The sequence below is a fragment of the Eurosta solidaginis genome, chromosome 1, assembly GCF_040869045.1.
Source record: "Eurosta solidaginis isolate ZX-2024a chromosome 1, ASM4086904v1, whole genome shotgun sequence".
In the NCBI taxonomy this organism is placed as follows: Eukaryota; Metazoa; Arthropoda; class Insecta; order Diptera; family Tephritidae; genus Eurosta; species Eurosta solidaginis.
This window is the reverse complement of record NC_090319.1, coordinates 255368175-255395088: the sequence shown is the minus strand read 5'-3', so window position 1 is coordinate 255395088 and position 26914 is coordinate 255368175. Positions and strand designations below refer to the sequence as shown.

General features: G+C 41.9%; 1 protein-coding gene across 3 annotated transcripts in view; it reads left to right on the top strand.

Annotated features, from left to right (window-relative positions):
* Nucleotides 1-15676: 15676 nt before the first annotated feature.
* Epp (Ecdysteroid phosphate phosphatase) overlaps nt 15677-26914 on the top strand; it is a 162950-nt gene continuing 151712 nt past the window's right edge. For all 3 annotated transcript variants that reach the window (XM_067760418.1, XM_067760417.1, XM_067760416.1), the window contains exon 1: nt 15677-15916. In XM_067760418.1, coding sequence (XP_067616519.1) covers nt 15810-15916 — 107 coding nt within the window. In that variant the 5' untranslated portion in view covers nt 15677-15809. The remainder of the gene's footprint in view (nt 15917-26914) is intronic.

Here is a 26914-nt window from a genome sequence, read left to right as displayed (position 1 = left end):
CTTGCCTCATTATGTAGATGGTGTTCTGGAGACATAAGGAGATAGCCCGTGGCGGTTCTGAGAACAGTATTTTGGCACGTCTGTAGCTTCTTCCAGTGGGTAGTTTTTAGGCTTGGCGACCATATAGGGGACGCGTAGCGCGCAAACAGCTGGCCAATTGCTTTGTATGTGGTAATGAGCGTTTCTTTGTCTTTTCCCCAAGCACTCCCAGCAAGGAATTTGAGGATTTTATTACGGCTCTGGACTTTCGGAACAATTGCGGCTGCGTGCTCACCAAAATGTAGATCCTGATCAAACGTCACACCCAAGATCTTAGGGTGTAGGACAGTCGTTAGCGTAGTGCCATCGACGTGGATGTTCAAAATGGTCGACATTTGGGACGTCCAAGTTGTAAATAAGGTCGCGGATGATTTAGTCGGTGATAATGCCATGTTTAGCGAGGCGAAAAAATTGGAGAGATCAGGGAGGTAGCCGTTTATTCTGTTGCAAAGCTCATCGATCTGTGGGCCCGGGCCTGTGGCCATTATTGTGCAGACATCGGCGTAAGAAACTATAGTAAATCCTTCCGGTGGCGAAGGTAGTTTTGATATGTAAAAATTTAAAAAAAAGTGGAGATAGGACACCACCCTGTGGCACCCCTTGTTTAATTCTTCTTGGCTTTGATATTTCGTTTCTGAATTGCACCGATTCCTGCCGACCACCCAGATAATTTGCGGTTCACCTTTTAAGACATGGGGAAGGGTAGACCCTTACAAGTCTTGCAGTAACGTGCCATGGTTGACCGTATCAAAAGCTTTTGATAGGTCTAGCGCTACGACTGCGTTCTATGGTGGGGCTTCTGATTTAAACCACAATTTATCTGGGTGCTAATGGCATTTAGCGCGGTGGTGGTGCTATGGAGTTTTCTAAAGCCATGTTGATGACAGGCTAGCTGCAAATTTGCTTTGAAGTAGGGGAGCAAAATGGCTTCAAGCGCCTTGGCTACTGGCGATAGGAGAGATATCGGGGGATATGACTCTCCTATGTTAGATGGTTTCCCAGGCTTTAGTAGCGAGACCACCTTGGCCATTTTCCATTTTTCGGGTATGACAAAGGTGGAAAGAGCCAGGTTGAAGACATGTGCTAAATATTTGAAACCCTCTTTCCCTAGGCTTTTAAGCATCGGCATGGTTATGCCGTCTGGGCCCACTGCTTTGTATGGTTTAGCATGACCGATGGCATCCTCAACCTCTTTGGCGGTGATGGTAATTGGTAACGCGCTGAACTTATGTTAACGTGCGTGTCTGTCGGCCCTCCGTCTATTTTTGTCGACCGTAGAATGCATTAAGTATTGTGGGCAGAAAGCGCTCGCGCATTTTTTCGCATCCGACAGCACTTTGTCGCCAGATGCAATGGAAACTTTGTCATTGCGCCCAGACGGATTTGATAGGGACATTACAGTGGACCAAAGTTTACCTACACCGGCAGAGAGGTTACAACCGCTTAGGTGCTCCTCCCATTTCGCCCGCTTGTGTTCATCCACAAGCAATCTGATGCGTTGGTTTATATCCCTTATTTGGGGATCGAGCTGTCTTATAAGGTCACGTTCTCTCGCTAAATTTGCGGCCTCTGCCGGGAAGTGGGGCCGGATTTCAGGAATTCTACCGGCGGGAATGAAACGAGCCGAGGCGGATTCAATGACCTTGCGGAAAGCACGCTCCACTTGGCGGGCATCAGTTGGGATAGGGAGGGCAGAAAAGCGGTTGTCCGTAAAGGATTTGTATTCGTCCCACTTTCCTTTTTTAAAGTTAATGAAAGTGCGTTTTTCTGCGACGATGAAGTTGGCGGGACGCTCGAGCGAAATAAGTATAGGCAGGTGGTCGGATGCCAATGTTACCATCGGCTGCCAGTTGACGCAGTTTCCGAGTTCTGCGCTCACGATTGAAATATCCGGCGAACTGTGACAGCTTCCCACCAAACGTGTTGGGGCGTCTCGGTTTATAGTGCAGAACGTCGTTTCTTCTATTTGATCCGCTAGCATCTCACCCATAATGTCCACCTGGAATGCCATAGATCGTGATGGGCATTGAAATCGCCTAAGATAATGCGATTGTTTCCAGTGAGTACGCCGCTGACATCAGGGCGGTATCCACTGGGGCAATAGGTGACAGGAGAGATGTAGATGTTGATGATTTCTAGATTTGCATCGCCCGACCGGGCATATAATCCTTGACGTTCTAAGACACTCTCCCTGCGGTCGATGTCGGGATCAAATATGTGATATTGCACAGTGTGGTGTATGATAAACGCGAGGCCGCCTCCATTTCCGCTCTCGCGATCTTTTCTGTGGACATTATACCCAGAACAGGTCTGCAATGCAGATCTTGCTGTGAGTTCAGTCTCTTGAATCGCAGCATTGCGGATGTTGTGCCGCTTCATTAAGTCGACTATCTCCGTGATCTTCCCAGTTAATCCATTACATTTCAATCCGAGGAGCTGTGGAGGAGGTTGCACAGAATGCTGCGGCAAATACAAACGTAAATCGTTCGGTGTCACCCAAACCGCCACCATTTAGTATTACGGAATACACATCAGAAGATAAATCCTCAGTACAGGATTATTTCACACGTGTAGAGTGGGCATTACAGTTGAGCAAGGTTCCAGAAGAGGAACAGCACAATTTCGTACGTGTACACATGTGGGCAGAGCTTAATACAGCGCTAAAAATATTTTGATTCGCCATTTTGATGACTGTAGGAATAAGTCGCAGAAAGTATCAAGTTCCGGCAAAACAAACAAGAAAAGTGAGAGCCTATTTGCAAGTTCGCACTTCGGTTAAGAGAAGCGGCTGTACACTGTGAGTATGGAGAATTCTTAGATAGAATGCTACTAGAGCAATTGTTGTATCTATGGCGTAGAATAACGAGTTATTTGTAATGAAGTTAATGCAAAGAAACCAAAAAATTTTGCTGAAGCATACGAAATTGCGCATACAATCGAATTAACACAAAACGCCACAACAGACCTAAAGTGCACAGAGGTGATACAAACAAGCGAGCCAACGTATAAACTGGGATACGCACCAGTTAAAACAAAAAGAAATACAAATTCGAAAACCCGAGTGGCAAAAAACCGAAGCAGAGGGAAAAAGAGAAAGGGTCCAATTGTTACGGATTTGGGGGGCAGCACCTTAGAAAATACTGCAAATTTAATAATTCCAAATGCTTTGCATGTGGAAGAGTGGGCCACATCGCCAAAGTGTGCAAGACCAAATTAGATCAGATTTCAGAGGATGAATGTGAATCAGTTCAAAAACTAAACAGTGTTAATGCATGCAATGCAGTAGATATAAATATTATTCCTATATATAGATGGGAAACTAATTCAGATGGAATTAGATACGGGTGCACCATGTGCGAAATGAATTGCGAAACGTTGCTTTCGATTAAACCAAAATTTAGGTTGTTAAAGACAGATCGACGATTTACAAGCTATACGGGTCACAAGGTGAACTGCATTGGACGGGTCGTAGTAACTGCGACTGTGGCGTCGCAGCTAAAAAGTGGACTATTGAAATCAACGGGAAACGTTCAAATTTGTTTAGTTAATGATTTCCCATACGTTTATTTCTGAAGAAATACATAAATTAATACAACGTTGAATATTAGGCACATTTTCTGAAATACTCACCGCAGTTCACGTCCTCCTTCTTAACTTGTTGCGACACCAATGGCATTCAACTACTTTTAAAGTGAGCAATCGAGCTCGTGCGAAGGAGAAACGCAAAGTGTGGTGAGTTGACATGATTATTTTAGAACATTGAGAACAATAATTTTAATGACAGTAAACGAAATAACAGAAGGAAACGAAATACTCTTGCCAATGTTCGGCATTTAAATGAAGAAAACTTATCGAGTGTGGATTCATAACATCCCCCACCCCGTGAATCACTATGATTCACCATTTTCGACGTCAAGCACGGCTAGTTTGGATGTCGGACGACGAAGAAGGCCTGCTTTCGTTCTGATGTCAGCTCGCCTTATTTCACCATCGACGCCTTTATACACTCGTTCCACTACTCCACGGCACCACTGACATCGCGGCATACCAGCATCGTGCAGAACGTCGTTTCTTCTATTTTATCCGCTGGCATCTCACCCATAATGTCCACCCGCAAGTTGGAATGCCATAGATCGTGATGGGCATTGAAATCGCCTAAGATAATGCGATTGTTTCCAGTGAGTACGCCGCTGATATCAGGGCGGTATCCACTGGGGCAAAAGGTGACAGGAGAGATGTAGATGTTGATGATTTCTAGATTTGCATCGCCCGACCGGGCATATAATCCTTGACGTTCTAAGGCACTCTCCCTGCGGTCGATGTCGGGATCAAATATGTGATATTGCACAGTGTGGTGTATGATAAACGCGAGGCCGCCTCCATTTCCGCTCTCGCGATCTTTTCTGTGGACATTATACCCAGAACAGGTCTGCAATGCAGATCTTGCTGTGAGTTCAGTCTCTTGAATCGCAGCATTGCGGATGTTGTGCCGCTTCATTAAGTCGACTATCTCCGTGATCTTCCCAGTTAATCCATTACATTTCAATCCGAGGAGCTGTGGAGGAGGTTGCACAGAATGCTGCGGCAAATACAAACGTAAATCGTTCGGTGTCACCCAAACCGCCACCATTTAGTATTACGGAATACACATCAGAAGATAAATCCTCAGTACAGGATTATTTCACACGTGTAGAGTGGGCATTACAGTTGAGCAAGGTTCCAGAAGAGGAACAGCACAATTTCGTACGTGTACACATGGGGGCAGAGCTTAATACAGCGCTAAAAATATCTTGATTCGCCATTTTGATGGCTGTAGGAATAAGTCGCAGAAAGTATCAAGTTCCGGCAAAACAAACAAGAAAAGTGAGAGCCTATTTGCAAGTTCGCACTTCGGTTAAGAGAAGCGGCTGTACACTGTGAGTATGGAGAATTCTTAGATAGAATGCTACTAGAGCAATTGTTGTATGTATGGCGTAGAATAACGAGTTATTTGTAATGAAGTTATTGCAAAGAAACCAAAAAATTTTGCTGAAGCATACGAAATTGCGCATACAATCGAATTAACACAAAACGCCACAACAGACCTAAAGTGCACAGAGGTGATACATACAATCGAGCCAACGTATAAACTGGGATACGCACCAGTTAAAACAAAATGAAATACAAATTCGAAAACCCGAGTGGCAAAAAACCGAAGCAGAGGGAAACAGAGAAAGGGTCCAATTGTTACGGATTTGGGGGGCAGCACCTTAGAAAATACTGCAAATTTAATAATTCCAAATGCTTTGCATGTGGAAGAGTGGGCCACATCGCCAAAGTGTGCAAGACCAAATTAGATCAGATTTCAGAGGATGAATGTGAATCAGTTCAAAAACTAAACAGTGTTAATGCATGCAATGCAGTAGATATAAATATTATTCCTATATATAGATGGGAAACTAATTCAGATGGAATTAGATACGGGTGCACCATGTGCGAAATGAATTGCAAAACGTTGCTTTCGATTAAACCAAATTTTAGGTTGTTAAAGACAGATCGACGATTTACAAGCTATACGGGCCACAAGGTGAACTGCATTGGACGGGTCGTAGTAACTGCGAATGTGGCGTCGCAGCTAAAAAGTTGACTATTGAAATCAACGGGAAACGTTCAAATTTGTTTAGTTAATGATTTCCCATACGTTTATTTCTGAAGAAATACATAAATTAATACAACGTTGAATATTAGGCACATTTTCTGAAATACTCACCGCAGTTCACGTCCTCCTTCTTAACTTGTTGCGACACCAATGGCATTCAACTACTTTTAAAGTGAGCAATCGAGCTCGTGCGAAGGAGAAACGCAAAGTGTGGTGAGTTGACATGAATATTTTAGAACATTGAGAACAATAATTTTAATGACAGTAAACGAAATAACAGAAGGAAACGAAATACTCTTGGCAGTGTTCGGCATTTAAATGAAGAAAACTTATCGAGTGTGGATTCATAACATCCCCCACCCCGTGAATCACTATGATTCACCATTTCCGACGTCAAGCACGGCTAGTTTGGATGTCGGACGACGAAGAAGGCCTGCTTTCGTTCTGATGTCAACTCGCCTTATTTCACCATCGACGCCTTTATACACTCGTTCCACTACTCCACGGCACCACTGACGTCGCGGCATACCAGCATAGCAAATGAAGACGAGGTCGCCCTCCTTCAACGGTTTTGTTCGAGCACACCATTTGACGCGCCTGGTTAATGTGGGTAAATACTCAAGTATCCATCGTTTCCAAAAACGCTGCCGTAATTGCCGCGCTATTTGCCACTGTTTTCGTAATGTCCATGTTTTTTCTTTCGGCTCAGTTAGCCGCGGAGTGTTCGCGGTATTAGCTGTACCCAACAGGAAGTGGTTAGGCGTAAGCGGCTCATCCTGGTCAGCTGATGTTGCTACGTGCGTTAACGGACGGGAGTTAACAATATTTTCAGCCTCTATAATGGCGCTTTGTAAGGTATGCTCCCGAGGCGACATTTCTTTTAACATATGATACAACGCTCGGTTAACGCATCCGACCATCCGTTCCCAAATACCTCCTTCGGACGGGTTACTTGGGCAGTTAAAAATCCACTCAACCCCTCTGCTTGATAGTTCACTCTGCACCTTCTCACAGTCGAAAACCTCGTCGAAACGCCGAGCTATCTGGTCGACACCCACAAAGTTCTTTCCGTTATCGCTCCGAATTCTTACAGGTACTCCTCGACGATTGATGAAATTTCGAATAGCCAAAATGCACGAATCCGTCGTCAAGTCATGCGCCACTTCTAGATGTACGGCGCGAATGGTTAAGCAGGTGAAAAGTGCTATCCAACGCTTTTCTGTCCGCCGCCCAATGGTAACTGTTAGCGGCCCAAAATAGTAAAGTCCAGTGTAAGTAAATGGACGGACAAACGGCGTCAATCGATCCACGGGAAGCTGACCCATTATTGGCGTAAACGGTTCGGCACGCTCCAACTTACATACCTGGCAACTCGCTATCACCTTTCGCAACTCTCGCCTTAGCTGGATGATCCAGAAGTTTTGCCTTATTTCTCCGATCGTAGCTTCAATATTTTGATGTTTCATACGCTGGTGGTAATCGCGGATAACAAGCGTGGTAATTGCATGCTTCGCAGGCAGGATAATTTGATGAACCGCCTCGAAGGATAAACAACTTGCAGCTTCGATTCTCCCACCTACACGCATAACCCCGTCGCTATCCAAAATCGGCGATAGGCTTCGAATCGTACTATCAGTAGGTGCCATCTGCTTTTCCTTTAGGTGGCGTATCTCTGAGGAGTAAAAGGCAGCTTGAGCCTGGCGACATAGTAGCTTCTCAGCTGAATTTAACTCCGAGCTGGTTAAACCGAATTGTTCCTTTGGATCCGATTGATGCGCACACGCTTGATAAATCTTAGAACCCACGCAGTTGTTCTTTTTAAACGCATATACGACGAAAAACGACTGAAGTCGATGAGGTCCGAGTTGGTAACTACGAGCAGGGAGGCGGCCCCAACGGCTTCGGACATTGCAACAGGATCGGTGCGATCACCAACATCTTGCGGCCAAAAACGTTCTGCTTGTTTTAAAAACGCAGGTCCTGTAAACCAAGTCGATGTCTTGAGCACGGCGTGTAGCGAACAATGTGATGCATGTGCAAGGCAAGCAAACAAACCGGAAAAAAGTGAGGATCCTCATTGGGAATACCCCAAGGGACCATGGGAACGTATTCATATCGACTATGCGGGACCTTTCGGGAGAGCGATGTTGCTGGTAATCTCGGATTCATACAGTAAGTGGTTAGAAGTGAGAGTTACTAAATCTATAACAGCAAAGGCGACAATTGCGTTGTTGGACAAAGTGTTTGCGGCTTACGGCGTGCCGCTAACTGTCGTTTCTGATAATGGAACAAATTTCACTTCTGCAGAATTTAACAACTTTCTGACAGCAGTTGGTGTTAAATATCACAAACATTCAGCGCCGTATCACCCAGCAACTAACGGACAAGCAGAGCGTAGCGTACAAACAGTCAAGAAAGCATTGAAAGCGATGGGTACTACGAGTAGTTCATTAAAGTCAAATTTGAATGAATTTTTGAGGCAATACAAAAACGCACCGCATGCAACCACAGGGTTATCACCAGCACTACTATTTATGGGGAGACAGTTGCCCACAAGGTTGAATCTGATTCGGCCAGAGGCAATTTCAAAGAAAGTAGAAGAGAAGCAATACGTAAAGCCCAAGAAAACTATTAGAGAGTTTGAACCAAATCAAAATGTTTACTTTTTGTCTGGAAATCCACGAATTTGTAAGTGGCTCAGGGGAACCATAAACGCACGTCTAGGTGATCTGCAATATGAAATACTCTTCAGTGGGAAGAGTGTAAAACGGCATGTGGACCAAATACGCAAAGTCCCGGTTGGACCTGATAAAACAGCTCGGGAAGCTGATTATTACAAGGCGAGGCTGTCAACCGAAGACAACACTAATGAAACCAAGGCATCAGCTGAAGCAGATAGCACTGAAGCAATAACGCAACCGGTGGTTACTGAAACGGCGCAGAACGAATCGTGGAGATGGGAAGATTTTCAAGGCTTTGCTTCGGCCAATAGTACAATAGGGCAAAATTCTACATCGACACCGCGTACAACACCCGAAACAAATAGGATACCTCAAATTACACGGCGATCAACCAGACAGAGAAGGGCACCAGTCGGATACTCACGTTAGCCCTTGCAGAGTAGGGAAAAACGTTATGTATGAAACGAGATTGCAGCGCCACGAGAATAAATTATTTATATATACATCTGGCAACTGTGTTGCCAGAATATTCTTTATCTTCTTCTTTATTACTTTTTTATCTTTCAATTGATATACTTTGACGCATTAAGTTTAAAATGTAACAATTAACTTTTTTCTTTAATTAAATAAACACTCATATATAAAATATTTTAACTGCAGAATTCTGAAGTGCATAAGGGGAGATGTCGTCACTCTGGGAGTAAGTGACGGGTGACTATGCCTGGGTTGTGGAAGGCCAGAACGCGATTGCTATTGAGGCCCTGGGACTAGACGTCCTTGGGTAGGCATTGGGGTACCCGGTGTATTTGGGTATGCGGCCTGACAACATGGCGTAATGAAACCCGTGGGGGGTTGCCATCGCGGAGACCAGAACATCTAGGAAAGTGGCACCGTCCATGGCAGGAGCTGCATTTGGCGGATGTCGCAAACGTATATATTCTGTGCTGGCAAACGGTGCAAACGGAGGTAGGGACTAAGAGTCTGTTTCCCTGACCTACAAAATTGCTGCCGAAAAAGGGGTTTGGAAAGGAGACGGGGGCAGGGGCTGATGCTCCCTTCTCTACTACGGAGAGTGTAAGTATGAGTGGGAGCAGCCGTGTGAGTTGGTGACGCCGTGGGGCGCGAGCATCAGCGGGTACTTGTTGTGGCTTGTTGAGCTGCGGGGCTGCTGGAAGGTTTGGGGGGGGGGGGGGGGGGGGAGGAGCGCTTAGGCGCAGACTTAGGGACGTCCTAGGACGTGAACAGCAAGTAGCCACAAAAGATTTATAGTAGTAACGTGGACGTCTGGTTTTGGGGTGTAGCCCAGAACAACCTGTCCGATGCAACCATCCCTTATAAGAGACTCACTGACAAGAGTATGACCGTCCTAAAAAGATTCTTTTCCGGCAGATGCAGCTAACCATTTCTCAGGACCGGGGTCCGAAGACGGACACGGATTGGGTTCGATACCTTCCCGGAGCAAGAGAATATGGAGCAGTCCCGCTGCAAGGAGCTACTGGGAGGATGACGATTTGTGGGAGGGACGCAACAAATTAAATGGAGCTGCACTGAAATGGCAGTCCTTGGTCGGGAAAAATCCCGAGTCGCTCCGGTACATCGAACAGACGGGCTTGGGAAGCGGGATAGGGGAAAGCCTTGTCTTAAGCTGCAGTTACCCACGAACTTCCGTACAAGAAACGTGTCAGCTGACACGACCTATCTTATGAATGTGCAATGTAAACGAAAACTCACCAACGTTCAATGCACGTACGTACGTAGCCCGGAACGTAGAAATCAAAACAATTTTGATTTTTTCCCTAAGAACGTGTCAGCTGATCGCTCTTTCACTAGACAGAGACACGTCTATCAACTGCCTGACAGGATGTTCAATATAGCTAATATTTAGCGTTTTGACAGGGTGTTCAATATGTCGGTGCATAGGGCCGGCAACACTTTTTGGCCTTTTAATCGCTTCAACAATGTCTAGCCAAGCTTTTGTGGTGTTGAATGCTCTTTTTCGCTTTGGTAATATACCTTTCACGCACTTTTATTAACTAAAATAACATTTTATAACTAATTACACAAATTTGCATACAAAGAAAAGTGAACAAACATCTTGTTCTTTCTTTTTTCTGGCGGGTAATAGTCTAGTTGAGGGGTCGACTGCTAATACGCTACCAAAAATATCGAGAGAGGTGTCAAACGACGCGTCTTGACATCAGTATTAACAATCCGAAGGCGGAAAATAAAAATTTTAATGCGTTCAAAAGATATTAACGAAAAACCGAAAAAAGACCCGCGGGTACCTCCGAAACCGGGGGTCGGATCCATAGTATTTTTGCGCAGAACACCTTTCTGCGTTGGCGGCCTTCGGCCGCGATTATAAAAAATAACCCTGGGCTACGCCATGCCAAGTCCGGGTGTGTGGTATAACCGTGGCTACCGCCACGGTGATGCACAATTTTTTTTGGGGGTACAAACACAACAACAACCACATGGAAATCGCCAACTTCAAATGCAAATATCTCCGGACAGAGATAAAATTTTTCTTTTCCGCCATCGGATCATTGTTCTCGAGATTAATACCTGAACTAGACTATTACCTTCTGGCGTACTTATCTACATGAAGCTTTCATGCTTTGTTGCTGTCAAGCAGCGTACGCTTCGTGTGCAGCTCTCCATTCAAGTACACGTGCTCGACATCTAAGAATACAGATTTCGCTTGCAACTTCTAATACGCGTCTATGACGCTTAGCCCCGTGTGCACCTTGCCTAATGACAAAAAAATGTTTGGTATCGCAACAAACATATCGATAACTGCTTATATTAATAAAATCGGAGGAACAAATTTACTATCAGAAGGAGTAATTAAGGATTCGGTGTCATACATGGGACATTTCTATGCGGATATCATAAATAAATCATTAGTAGAGGGAATAGTGCCTCACGCATGGAAAATATCAACAATAGTGCCAATAAAGAAGGTAAAAAATTCATTAAAGGCAGAAGATCTGAGACCGATCAACACGTTGCCGAATATCGAAAAAATTCTAGAAACAGTAGTAAAAGATCAGCTCATAAGTTACTTGGAAATAAATAAAATACTAATTAAAGAACAATCCGGTTTCAGAGAAGGCCGCTCTTGTGAAACGGCTTTAAATTATGTAATATCGAGTTGGAAAGAAGAACTAAATCAAAAGAAAAGAAACAATTGGAATTAGGGGCAACGAGCTGCAGTGGTTTCAGAGCTTTTTAGGTAACCGAAGACAAAAAACAGCCATTGAGTCGGTTGTCTCGGAAGAGGTATTGACAGGAATTGGATTGCCACAAGGATCGGTTTTGGTACCGGTCCTATTTAACATATATATAAATGATATATCTTCGGCGCTAAAATATAGTAAAATAAGGCTGTTTGCGGATGACGCACTGCTCGAAGTAAGTGAACTTGATATCATGTTAGCTAGGAGCAAAATGCAGGAAGACTTGAACACCCTATACAGGTGGCTTTGTAACAATAAGCTTAAACTTAATGTTAATAAAACCCATTTTATGGTCATATCTAGAGCGATGAATAAGGAATCTTGTAATATCGAGCTAAAAATAATGAACTCAAACATTAACGAAGTTAAAACTTTCAAGTACTTAGGGCTTCAGATTGATAATGAATTAAAATTTAATGATCATATTGATTATATAGTTGCCAAAATAGGCAAGAAAATTGGTTTTTGGAAAAGGTCATGCAAATTTATCAGTAGAAAATACAAACTGAAAGTGTATAAATCCATCATAGAGCCGCATTTCATATATTGTCCCACAATATTCTTTATGGCCAATGTAACTCAGGTAGATAAGCTACAAGTTATGCAAAATAAAGCTATGAGATTTATATTAAACATGAGGTATGATACTCCCATTAACAACATGATAGAAGCACTAAACTTGTTGAGTATAAAACAGCTCATATTCTACCACAGTATGAAATTTGTATTTAATATTAAGCACGGTAAATTACCAACATACCTCAGCGAAAAGCTTAGATATGTAAATGATGCACATTCATACGTAATCAGAGAAAACAATAATTTTAGATTACCTCTTTTCAAAACAGAAGTGGACAAGCAACATATATTTTATAAGGGCCTGAAATATTTCAATGAACTTCCTAATTACATAAAAAGTAGTAATAACTTCAATACCTTTAAAAAAAGTTTATTGGAGCATTGTAAAACCCTTCCAATAAGATAAAGTTTTTTTTCTTTTATTTTTTACATGACATACCGATACTGGAGCGCGAAAAGGGAATGGTAATACTGGTAGCAGCAAAATACAATGCACCCGGCCCTAAGGAAAAGAAAATCAGTCGCCACCTGTAACTCCAGACAGTTCCAACAACAAATTTCGCTGGAATTCGGTATTTTTAGCCTATATTTACTGTTGCTGATCGGGATCACTCGCATTCCGACAGCATTAATATAACAATAAAATTATATGATGTGTAACCAAAATAAGGTCAAACAAAAGTTGGGGCAGGGGGATTGGAAACAGGTCCTTTCAACCTCCCAATATATTTTGAGATGTGCTGATCGGAATCTTCATGCGTTCCGACAGCGTCTTTACTAAACAAAGTTGAGGGGTGATTGGGTACACTTCAATTTCCAACATCCAAAGACATGTTTAGCTGTGTTGATCGGAGACCAATACATTCCGACAGCTTAAAATACAAATATAATTGAAAATATAAGTTCCAAATTTTGTTGCCTTAAGCTGGGAGCCCTGGAGGATTGGAAACACATCCTTTCCAACCTTCCTTAAATGACTGGTTCCCAGACTCGTCCGTTTGTTACGCCAGTAAATATGCTGATCGGAATCACATGGCATTCCAACAGCATATTCAATAGAAATAAATGATATAATAATGAATTGTACTTAGTAGTTTAAGTTTTAGGCCTAAACAGCCGTAATAATAAATAAATTAAATTAAATTAAATTAAATTTACTAATACCGTTTCATCCCTAAATATCATTCACTACTGGAATTTTGGAGTGGTTTGTGTTCATACGTATTTCCGTTGGTTAGAGAAGTTGGTTGCAACGATTTCCAGTTATCATTCACGTCGGCGTGGTCTGTAATTTTTCCTTAAAAAGAAACTAACAATAATGGCCCAGCTCCCCCCGCGAAAGAATCCAACCCCAACTAGAATATCAAAACAGCATCTAACACCATTGCAGACATTGTTGCAGATGGGGTTCACCAAACACCGGGCGTAAGTATAAAATGTGAAAAGAAATAGTGGGGCCAGTGGCTATGGTTTTAATAATAGTGGTTTGTATTCTGTACAGGCTCATTAACAATTATTATAAAAAAATATCAGATATGGTACCTCGTCTTATCGTGGTGTGAATATCGTCTTATCGTGGGTGAAATCCATAGTATTTTTGCGCAGAACACCTTACTGCATTAGCGGCCTTCGGCCGCGCTTATAAAAAATGGTAATAGTCTAGTTGAGGGGTCGACTGCTAATACGCTACCAAAAATATAGAGAGAGGTGTCAAACGACGCGTCTTGATATCAGTATTAATAATCCGAAGGCGGAAAATAAAAATTTTGGTAATAGTCTAGTTGAGCCGTCGACTGCTAATACACTAACAAAAATATCAAGAGAGGTGTCAAACGACGGAGTAAGTGACGGGTGACTATGCCTGGGTTGTGGAAGGCCAGAAAGCGATTGCTATTGAGGCCCTGGGACTAGACGTCCTTGGGTAGACATTGGGGTACCCGGTGTATTTGGGTATGCGGCCTGACAACATGGCGCAATGAAACCCGTGGGGGTTGCCATCGCGGAGACCAGAACATCTAGGAAAGTGGCACCGTCCATGGCAGGAGCTGCATTTGGCGGATGTCGCAAACGTATATATTCTGTGCTGGCAAACGGTGCAAACGCAGGTAGGGACTAAGAGTCTGTTTCCCTGACCTACAAAATTGCTGCCGAAAAAGAGGTTTGGAAAGGAGACGGGGGCAGGGGCTGATGCTCCCTTCTCTACTACGGAGATTGTAGGTATGAGTGGGAGCAGCCGTGTGAGTTGGTGACGCCGTGGGGCGCGAGCACCAGCGGGTACATGTTGTGGCTTGTTGAGCTGCGGGGCTGCTGGAAGGTTTGAGGGGGGGGGGGGGGGGGGGAGCGCTAAGGCACAGACTACGGGACGTCCTAGGACGTGAACAGCAAGGAGCCACAAAAGATTTATAGTAGTAACGTGGACGTCTGGTTTTGGGGTGTAGCCCAGAACAACCTGTCCGATGCAACCATCCCTTATAAGAGCCTCACTGACAAGAGTATGACCGTCCTAAAAAGATTCTTTTCCGGCAGATGCAGCAAAACCATTTCTCAGGACCGGGGTCCGAAGACGGACACGAATTGGGTTCGATACCTTCCCGGAGCAAGAGAATATGGAGCAGTCCCGCTGCAAGGAGCTGCTGGAAGGATGACGATTTGTGGGAGGGACGCAACAAATTAAATGGAGTTGCACTGAAATGGCAGTCCTTGGTCGGGAAAAATCGCGAGTCGCTCCGGTACATCGAACAGACGGGCTTGGGAAGCGGGATAGGGGAAAGCCTTGTCTTAAGCTGCAGTTACTCACGAACTTCCGTACAAGAAACGTGTCAGCTGACACGACCTATCTTATGAATGTGCAATGTAAACGAAAACTCACCAACGTTCAATGCACGTACGTACGTAGCCCGGAACGTAGAAATCAAAACAATTTTAATTTTTTCCGTAAGAACGTGTCAGCTGATCGCTCTTTCACTGGACAGAGACACGTCTATCAACTGCCTGACAGGATGTTCAATATAGCTAATTTTTAGCGTTTTGACAGGGTGTTCAATATGTCGGTGCATAGGGCCGGCAACACTTTTTGGCCTTTTAATCGCTTCAACAATGTCTAGCCAAGCTTTTGTGGTGTTGAATGCTCTTTTTCGCTTTGGTAATATACCTTTCACGCACTTTTATTAACTAAAATAACATTTTCTAACTAATAACACAAATTTGCATACAAAGAAAAGTGAACAAACATCTTGTTCTTCCTTTTTTCTGGCGTACTTAGCTACATGAAGCTTTCATGCTTTGTCGCTGTCACCCAGCGTTCGCTACGTGTGCAGCTCTCCATTCAAGTACACGTGCTCGACATCTAAGAATACAGATTTCCCTTGCAACTTCTAATACGCGTCTATGACGCTTAGCCCCGTGTGCACCTTGCCTAATGACAAAAAATGTTTGGTATCGCAACAAACATATCGATAACTGCTTGTATTTACTAATACCGTTTCATCCCTAAATATCATTCACTACTGGAATTTTGGAGTGGTTTGTGTTCATACGTATTTCCGTTGGTTAGAGAAGTTTCTTGCAACGATTTACAGTTATCAATCACGTCGGCGTGGTCTGTAATTTTTCCTTAAAAAGAAACTAACAATTATGGCCCAGCTCCCCCCGCGAAAGAATCCAACCCCAACTAGAATATCAAAACAGCATCTAACACCATTGCAGACATTGTTGCAGATGGGGTTCACCAAACACCGGGCGTAAGTATAAAATGTGAAAAGAAATAGTGGGACCAGTGGCTATGGTTTTAATAATAGTGGTTTGTATTCTGTACAGGCTCATTAACAATTATTATAAAAAAATATCAGATATGGTACCTCGTCTTATCGTGGTGTGAATATCGTCTTATCGTGGGTGAAATCCATAGTATTTTTGGTAATAGTCTAGTTGAGGGGTCGACTGCTAATACGCGTCAAAAAACATCGAGAGAGGTGTCAAACGACGCGTCTTGACATCAGTATTAATAATCCGAAGGCGGAAAATAAAAATTTTAACGCGTTCAAAAGATATTAACGAAAAACCGAAAAAAGACCCGCGGGTACCTCCGAAACCGGGGGTCGGATCCATAGTATTTTTGCGCAGAACACCTTTCTACGTTGGCGGCCTTCGGCCGCGCTTATAAAAAATAACCCTGGGCTACGCCATGCCAAGTCCGGGTGTGTGGTGTAACCGTGGCTACCGCCACGGTGATGCACAATTTTTTTTGGGGGTACTAACACAACAACAACCACATGGAAATCGCCAACTTCAACTGCAAATATCTCCGGACATGGATAAAATTTTTCTTTTCCGCCATCGGATTATTGTTCTCGAGATTAATACGCGTCTTTTGACACCTCTCTCAATATTTTTGGTAGCGTATTAGCAGTCGACCCCTCAACTAGACTATTACCGTATTTTTGCGCAGAACACCTTACTGCGCTTATAAAAAATGGTAATAGTCTAGTTGAGGGGTCGACTGCTAATACGCTACCAAAAATATAGAGAGAGGTGTCAAACGACGCGTATTGACATCAGTATTAATAAGCCGAAGGCGGAAAATAAAAATTTTAACTCGTTCAAAAGATATTAACGAAAAACCGAAAAAAGACCCGCTGATACCTCCGGAGTGGGAGCTATAGTATTTTTGCGCAGAACACCTTTCTGCGTTGGCGGCCTTCGGCCGCGCACCCCCGGTTACGGAGGCACCCACGGGTCATATTTCGGTTTTTCGTTAATATCTTTTGAACGAGTTAAAATTCTTATTTTCCGCCTTCGGATTCTTGATACTGATGTCAATACGCGTCGTTTAACACGTCTCTCGATATTTTTGGTAGCGTATTAGCAGTCGACCCCTCAACTAGACTATTATCTTACTCTGGGTGGGTCCAACACCGGTTTGGAGATCAAAACTATATCCGCCCAAAACACTTATGTTCATAATTTTTTTTTGTGGGTACAACAAAATCCTCAAAATTACAACAACCACATGAAAATTTTCAATTTATTTTGCAAATATCTCTTGACAGACCTAACATTTTTTACCTCCGCTTTCGGATTCGCGTTCCTGGATCCCAAACGCGTCTTTTGATACCCCTCTTGATGTTTTTAGCCCTGTATTAAGAGTGTCATGCTGTCGTATAGAATTACTGTAGGATATTGTATATTGATAACAGGGTTTACCGGGCGCGTCCTGGCAAAGACGTTTACCGATTCTGTGTGGATTTTGCTTAAGGCCTTTTTACGTTTGTCTGGATCAATCTGGCTTTGTTGGCAGGTGCTGGATCTCGTCAAAGTGCTTATGGAGATGTTTCTTGTGCTTGTTCAGCATTTCGTTGTGCTCTTTAATGTTGAGCTCTTTGTCCTCATTATGTAGGTGGTGTTTGGGGGGTCATAAGGATACATTCCGTAGCAGTTCCTGATTGCAACATTTTGACAGGGCTGCATCCTTTTCGGGTATGTATTTTTAAGACGGGGCGACCAAACTGGTGACGCGTACTACATGAGCAGCAGGCCAATTGCTTTGTACTTGGTTTCTTTATCTTTCCCCCAGGTGCTGCCTATAGTGGTTGAAACCACTTTTATATTTTATAAAAACTTTTATTTAAATACGCCTAAATGTATGTGTTGTTGAACATTGTTTTCACGGTTAATTAATAGTAATATACATCTATTTTATATTTTAACTAGCAGACCCGGCAGACGTTGTTCTGCTCTAAATTTGGCCTATCTGCATACATTTTAATAAGCTTTTTCCGTCTAACTCTGCCCTACCCCTCTACACTTTTTCTAATCTTTTGATTCTCTCCTCCCTCCGTCTTTTTCGCTTCATAATTGCTCAAATTTCAATCAGTTTCTCCAACCCTTCTGTAATTTCAGACTTGTTTTGCAACAATTAGGGATGTGGCCAACCTTTCCAACTGGGAGGTGTCGCACCGCCTTTTCGCTTCATCACCATCTTCGTCTCATTCTATCTCTTTCTCAGTCTCCTTCTCTCTTTTCTTTTCTCTCAAGTTTTTCTCCTTCTTCTTCATCTCTTATTGCCAGTACCAGAGGGTGGTATGCATTTTTTCAATCCCATTCCGAGTCTCAGTCTCAGTCCTAGTCGTAATTCCAGTCCTAGTCCGTCTCTGGTATACTTCCCGGAAGAAAGCATCGTAAGTACTAATATAGGCAAATTTATATACGAAATTTCAGGCAAATCGAATAGGACGTATGTAAATAGGTATGTGGGTATTATTAATTCTTGTCTTTATTTCGGCTTCGCATGCATATTTATCAGTTTTGCCAGGTTGATGCGACTAAATCGAATTTCACAATGAACTTTAGAGCTCTCAGCAACAGCTTTCATTTGATATCCACACACATTCTAGGGGTATCCGGGTCCATGTTTTGGCCTATATCTCGAGACCCTAGTCACTCAGCGGTGTAAAACTTACTTTTTATTATAGCACACATCAACAGCTTCAATTTGATACCCATAATGTAAAAAACATTCTAGGTGTATCCGGGTCCACGTTTTGGGCTATATATCGAGACCCTAGCCTCCCAATTGTATGAAAATTATCCTGTACTATAGCACTCATCAACAGTTTTCATTTGATATCCATATTGTATAAACACATTCTAGGGGTACCCGGGTCCACGTTTTGGGCTATATCTGGAGACCCCAGCCTCCCAGTTGTATGAAAATTATCCTGTACTATAGCACTCATCAACAGCTTTCATTTGATATCCATATTGTATAAACACATTCTAGGGGTACCCGGGTCCGCGTTTTGGGCTATATCTCGAGACCCTAGCCTCCCAGTTGTATGAAAATTATCCTGAACTATAGCACTCATCAACAGCTTTCATTTGATATCCATATTGTATAAACACATTCTAGGAGTACCCGGGTCCACGTTTTGGGCTATATCTCGAGACTAGACCCCTGCATGAATGCACAAAAATATGCCTATGAATACATTCACACAAATTTTGTACAAGCACTCATTCAATTCACTGGCATGAGAACTTATGTGTATGCGTACAAGACTGTGAGTAGCAAAATATACAAGTACTTGCACGGTCTCGTCTCATGCAGCACAAGTACAACCAATGACGTCAACGCATTTGTGTAGTACAACTTTTATATTCAGTATATTCTTGTATATTCAGTAGTACTACATGTATCGCAGGTGTACTTGTGTATACAACTACAGTTTGGTGAATTTTTAGGAATTATAAAAATGTACACTTGTTGCCCGTGTATAATCCAATTATTATAACAAAATAAAGTGCATAAATGTGCCATCTTAGGATTTTATTTATTTTTCATATTAATGCGTTTTCTTATGTTAGATATTAATATCTCTTTAACTAAGTAGATTTAACTTATACTATTTAAGCAAGAAAGTTTTTTTTATATATGTTCTAAATATTTTTCATATTGATATGTAAAAATATAATTTCTTCAACACATGTCGGGTTAAACCCTAGGAAACTACGCTTATCTGAAAGTAATTGCTTGGCGCTTGAAAATACTCTTTCTGAAGGGGCACTACTAGCAGGAGTATCAAATATTTTTCGGCTTAGCTGGAATAACAGAGGATATTTAAGTTTATTAAACTCCCACCACTTTAGAACGTCAAAATCGTTGTGCATGACCTCAGAAATATTTTCATATAGCATCAATTCTTGTTGTACTGGGTCAATACTACTAGGTATGTTTTGAGGCTGGAGAAATCCGGAAAATAGGCATTCTTTTTCGTTTGAAAGATAATTCTGATGACAGTTTTCATTGTTTATCAAACTGTCTTCATTTATTAACCTTTCAAGCAAAGTTTTACAATGTTCTTTGACTTCATTTTTCTCAACAGCAGTAAACTGTGAGAGATTGTTAATCGGTGGGAACAGAAATAGAGCTATTTTATGAATCATTGTTAAATTACTAAGTACAGTGTCCTTATGTAGAAAATTAAATATATAACAGAATTCTGTCACTCAATAGCTTGACATATGTATATACATATCTCCTTAGTTATTTGCATTCTTCAATTCACTCATTGTACTCTATTCTCTTTTACTGGTGCCTATGTACTCAACCAAATGTACTAACCTACGTAAATTTACTTTTGAATTTAGTTCTTATTAAATAGTTCACCGAGACTGTCTAAAATCGGGAATCTTACGAAATAGCGCGTTTTTATTTAAATCATTTTTTTCGTGGTGCCGAAACCCGGGACAGTCGGACTTAGCGATCGGTTGAATTTAATAAAACCTAATTAAAATCGAATTGATAAGTGATTATGGAAGCGGTAGTCCGAGCATCATGCCGAACGCAAGTTACTAAGCAATGTAATGCGGCCAACGATTATCTAAAAACAATCAAACCTAAAATTTTTTCCGGTTCAAGTTGTCCAGCTACAGTAGAGGAAGAGCTGACCATATTACAACCTCAAAAGGGCGGATGGAGCCTTACGAAACACTGTAAAGCTCGATGATGTGGTATGCATTTTTTTTCAATCCCATTCCGAGTCTCAGTCTCAGTCCTAGTCGTAATCCCAGTCCTAGTCCGTCTCTGGTATACTTCCCGGAAGAAAGCATCGTAAGTACTAATATAGGCAAATTTATATACGAAATTTTAGGCAAATCGAATAGGACGTATGTAAATAGGTATGTGGGTATTATTAATTCTTGTCTTTATTTCGGCTTCGCATGCATATTTATCAGTTTTGCCAGGTTGATGCGACTAAATCGAATTTCACAATGAACTTTAGAGCTCTCAGCAACAGCTTTCATTTGATATCCACACACATTCTAGGGGTATCCGGGTCCGTGTTTTGGCCTATATCTCGAGACCCTAGTCACTCAGCGGTGTAAAACTTAATTTTTATTATAGCACACATCAACAGCTTCAATTTGATACCCATAATGTAAAAAACATTCTAAGTGTATCCGGGTCCACGTTTTGGGCTATATCTCGAGACCCTAGCCTCCCAGTTGTATGAAAATTATCCTGTACTATAGTACTCATCAACAGCTTTCATTTGATATCCATATTGTATAAACACATTCTAGGAGTACCCGGGTCCACGTTTTGGGCTATATCTCGAGACTAGACCCCTGCATGAATGCACAAAAATATGCCTATGAATACATTCACACAAATTTTGTACAAGCACTCATTCCATTCACTGGCATGATAACTTATGTGTATGCATACAAAAGGCTGTGAGTAGCAAAATATACAAGTACTTGCACGGTCTCGTCTCATGCAGCACAACTACAACCAATGGCGTCAACGCATTTGTGTAGTACAACTTTTATATTCAGTATATTCTTGTATATTCAGTAGTACTACATGTATCGCAGGTGTACTTGTGTATACAACTACAGTTTGGTGAATTTTTAGGAATTATAAACATGTACACTTGTTGCCCGTGTATAATCCAATTATTATAACTAAAGTGCATAAATGTGCCATTTTAGGATTTTATTTATTTTTCATATTAATGCGTTTTCTTATGTTAGATATTAATATCTCTTTAACTAAGTAGATTTAACTTATACTATTTAAGCAAGCAAGTTTTTTTTATATATGTTCTAAATATTTTTCATATTGATATGTAAAAATATAATTTCTTCAACACATGTCGGGTTAAACCCTAGGGAACTACGCTTATCTGAAAGTAATTGCTTGGCGCTTGAAAATACTCTTTCTGAAGGGGCACTACTAGCAGGAGTAGCAAATATTTTTCGGCTTAGCTGGAATAACAGAGGATATTTAAGTTTATTAAACTCCCACCACTTTAGAACGTCAAAATCGTTGTGCATGACCTCTGAAATATTTTCATATAGCATCAATTCTTGTTGTACTGGGTCAATACTACTAGGTATGTTTTGAGGCTGGAGAAATCCAGAAAATAGGCATTCTTTTTCGTTTGAAAGAGAATTCTGCTGACAGTTTTCATTGTTTATCAAACTGTCTTCATTTATAACCCTTTCAAGCAAAGTTTTACAATGTTCTTTGACTTCATTTTTCTCAACAGCAGTAAACTGGGAGAGATTGTTAGTCGGTGGGAACAGAAATAGAGCTATTTTATGAATCATTGTTAAATTACTAAGTACAGTGTCCTTATGTAGAAAATTAAATATATAACAGAATTCTGTCACTCAATAGCTTGACATATATACATATCTCCTTAGTTATTTGCATTCTTCAATTCACTCATTGTACTCTATTCTCTTTTACTGGTGCCTATGTACTCAACCAAATCTACTTACCTACGTAAATTTACTTTTGAATTTAGTTCTTATTAAATAGTTCACCGAGACTGTCTAAAATCGGGAATCTTACGAAATAGCGCGTTTTTATTTAAATCATTTTTTTCGTGGTGCCGAAACCCGGGACAGTCGGACTTAGCGATCGGTTGAATTTAATAAAACCTAATTAAAATCGAATTGATAAGTGATTATGGAAGCGGTAGTCCGAGCATCATGCCGAACGCAAGTTACTAAGCTATGTAACGCGGCCAACGATTATCTAAAAATAATCAAACCTACAATTTTGTCCGATTCAAGTTGTCCAGCTACAGTAGAGGAAGAGCTGACCATATTCATACAGCGATTGAAAAATGCTCATTCCAACCTCTAAAGGGCGGATGAAGCCGTACGAAACACTGTAAAGCTCGATGATATGCAAAAACCCCAGCGGGTAAGGGGGTCAGAATATACCCGCGGTAGGTATGCCTGTCGTAAGAGGCGACTAAAATATCAGATTCAAGGGGTGTGTAGCGCAACCTTTCAGGTTGCCAGCGCAATATATAGCTTCTCCAAACCCAATTGTCAACCTCACCTATCCGTGGCGAATCCTGTTTCACTAACAGACGAGGCTCTAGCGACCCCAAGCTCCTCATGGAACTTGGGGGTGGGGAGGGAGGGGATGGCCTGAAGGTTTAATGTGGCCACATAAATCGTTCCCGAGATGGTCGGGCTAGCACCTTAATGGTGCTGTGGTACCGGAGCGTACCGGATTTGTATCCGGCAAAGGACCATCACAACGATAACACTCCCCAAAGCCTTCGGGGAGCAACCTTATCGCTACAACAACAACAACAACATGATATGCAAAAGGATGTTGAAAGCGTAATCGAGTACGACGATAAGGCCATAACGCTACTAGCAGAGATGGATTACGTTCTTTCTACCTATTTTAAGCTAGCGCAAAGCAATCAACCCAGCAGCGAGGGCACCGCGCGACCCGTTCAAAACAATGAAAGTGGTCATTATGGCATTAAACTAAAGGCTTTCGAGATAAACAAGTTTGACGGAAGTCTGGAAAACTGGTTGCCATTCTGGGATCAGATCAAGCTAGCGGTTCATGAAAATCAAAAATTATCAACAGCGGCAAATTTTAACTTCCTAAGCGAGGCGTTGATAGGGAAAGCTGCAGCTACGATAGCGGGATTTACTTCGTCTGAACAATGCTACAACGATGCCATAGCCGTGCTGCAAGAGGAGTATGGCGATAGTGACAAACTAGTAGAGAAATGTGTGCAAAAATTAATGAATCTTAAAATAGTAGAGTCGTCGAGCGACGTTCATGGTCTACGCTCTCCCATCAGCCATGCGCGTTCAATTCCATAAATATGCTGGCATCTCTTTCTAGTACGATACTTAACACAACCACTAACAACTCCCAAAATAGCATCACGAGTGACGCGCAGTTAAAGACTCTACTTGATTTCATTAAAGTTGAACTGGAAGCTTTGGAAAAGTCATTATTGTCAGAGCGAGAAGGTAAGCGATATGACGACCACGAACGTAAAGGATGGCATGCTAAAACAGGTACCGCCACTGGTCTGTACACCAGCTCAAGTGATAAGCAGCCTCAATGTGTGTTTTGTAAGAAAACTAATCACACCACAAGAAATTGTAAAAGTAATTTGAGTGCTGAACAGCGGAAGGCCATTCTCCGTTCGTTGCACAAACAAAAACCATAATTCAAAATTCTGCAAAGCCCAGTGGCTTAAATGTGAGTTGTGCGGTGGGCGGCATGTGAATGTGTGAGCGGCCGACAAAGGTCGAACAAAGCGCAATAAACGATAAGCCGAGCGCTGTCGAAGCCAAGACGTCACCGTCGACAGCGAGCGCTGCTACGTTAAGCACGACAAATGAGAGCGGTGCAAAGACTTTTTTTGCAAACAGCGAAGGTAATAATTAGCAACGAAAATAATTCAGAGCGTATTCTGTCCAGAATTATAATGGACAATGGAAGCCAGCGAACATACGTTACTGAGAGAGTTGTGAAAGAGCTCAATTTACCTACGATTGATACTGAAAAATTACGAATCATTGCATTTGGCAATAAAAATCAGAGCAAACGCCTAACAGAATTTAAGCGAGTACAATTGTCTCTAATGAGTCAATACAACAGCGTTCAAAGTAAAGTCATAGCGACTGTAGTGCCCTCAATATGTGAAGACTTTTTACCTACGCCAACAGTTGACAACACGGAGCTAAGCAATGTGCGAATGGAATTAGCAGATTATAAGAGTTGTAATGAAAGGCTTATCAGCGGCATAAATCTATTGATTGGGCAAGACTACTATTGGAAATACAATACATCGGAGAGCAAATCGGTAGCGGATAACTTAGTAGCAGTGAAAACATTTTTCGGTTGGACAGTTCAGGGTCAACATAAAGGCAACAAAGGCGCAGCATATGTATTTCAAGTGCACGAAGAGGACACTGCAGATTTTGATATTTCGCAATTTTGGAATTTAGAGTCAATTGGCATAGCGAACGTAAGAAATCACGATGAAAAATTGGCAATTGAAAACACACTGGCTAATATAACGATTGACGATGGACGATATGTAGTTAAATTGCAGTGGATAATTGACTGTGCGACACTAAACAATAATAAACAAGTAGCCCTCGGTCGGCTTTATGGACTAACCTACAAATTGAGAAATAGTGAAAAATTTGCTGAATATGATAACGCGATTCGCGATTTAATACACAATAACATCATGGAGAAGGCGCCTGAAACCGCCGTTGGTAACCCAGAGTACTACATGCCACATCGACCAGTTTATCGCGAACATAAAACCACCACAAAAATGCGTATTGTGTTTGATGCGTCCTCAAGCGAACCAGGATATACATCTCTCAACGAACATTTGAGTGCAGGAGAAAATTTGGTTACGGATTTGGTGAGCACTATTTTAAGATTTCGTTCCAATGCAATTGCTATTACTTCCGATATTGAAAAGGCATATTTACAAATTTCCCTAGCTGTATGCGATCGTGATTCGCATCGATTTTTGTGGTATAAGTCCCTGCCTGATTCACAAGACGAGCTCCCAGAAATAGTTGAATTCCGAATGACGAGAGTTACCTTTGGTGTCGCATCCAGCTCATTTTTGTTGGCAGCTACGATTCATAAGCACTTAGATGTTAGTGAGAAACAGTATGGTCCTATTTGCGATAAATTGGAAAAGTCCTTTTATGTTGATGACTTGGTTTTAAGCGAGCAAAATTTAGATATGGCTATGGCCACATATCACCAATCCTCTAAGATCATGGGTGAAGCGAAGTTTAACTTACGAAAGTGGAACACAAACGATACCGAATTACGAAAACGTTTTCTTAATGATGGGTTTCAAGCCGAACCCAATCAAAAGATTCTTGGCATCAATTGGTGCACGTTAAGCGATAATATCAGCGTAGACGTGTCAAGCAGCATCGACTATTTACAGTCCTTGCGTGGCACAAAACGAAATCTTATGAGAGCGATGGCGAAGATTTACGATCCAATAGGGATTCTTGGTCCATTTACAATTACAATTAAACTCATTTTGCAAGATGTTTGGAAAGTGAATGTTGGATGGGACCAAGCGTTGAGCGGCGAGTTGTCCAGTGATTTTCAATGTTGGCAAGACGATTTGCAGTTACTACAAGATTTTGCAATACAGCGATGTTTATCCACGAGTGATTCAAAATGTGAGCTACACATATTTGCTGATGCTAGCCCCAAGGCATACGGAACTGTTGCGTATGTTCGCCGAATATCAGCCTGTGGAACTATACACATTTCGTATGCTCAAAAAACAGAGTGAGTCCAATCGAAAAGGGCTCCGCGAAGAGGGAACTCACTTCGCCAAAATTAGAGTTGAAAGCGGCATTAATAGCAGCAAGATTAAGCAAATTTTTAATAAAGTCATTGGATTTCGATATAGCATCTGTTCATTTGTGGACTGATTCCGCAATAGCACTTAACTGGATAATCGGTCATGGTAAGAAAATTAGACACTATATTGCAGCGCGGGTAAGCGAGATCAATGACCTTACCAATATTTATGATTGGAGACATTGTCACGGTAAGACAAATCCTGCCGATCTTTTGACCAGAGGCGTTCGAGCCAAGGTACTTGCAGAATCTAAGTTATGGAAATATGGTCCACCTTGGCTATGAGAAGATTCATCAAGCTGGCCCTCGAAATTTGTTATTGAAAACTTTACTAATTTAATGGTAGCTACCCCTGAAACTAACAGCGTAGCAGAACAAATGTCAATTTTACCCATCGAGAAATTTAGTCGACTTAGCGGTTCTTACGTGTCACAGCATTCATATTCAGGTTTTTGTGTAACTTAAAGCGATGTTCCTCAAATCAACATGTAATATCAATTAGCGAAGTAGAAGAGCTGTCGTCGCAAGAATTACAATCGGC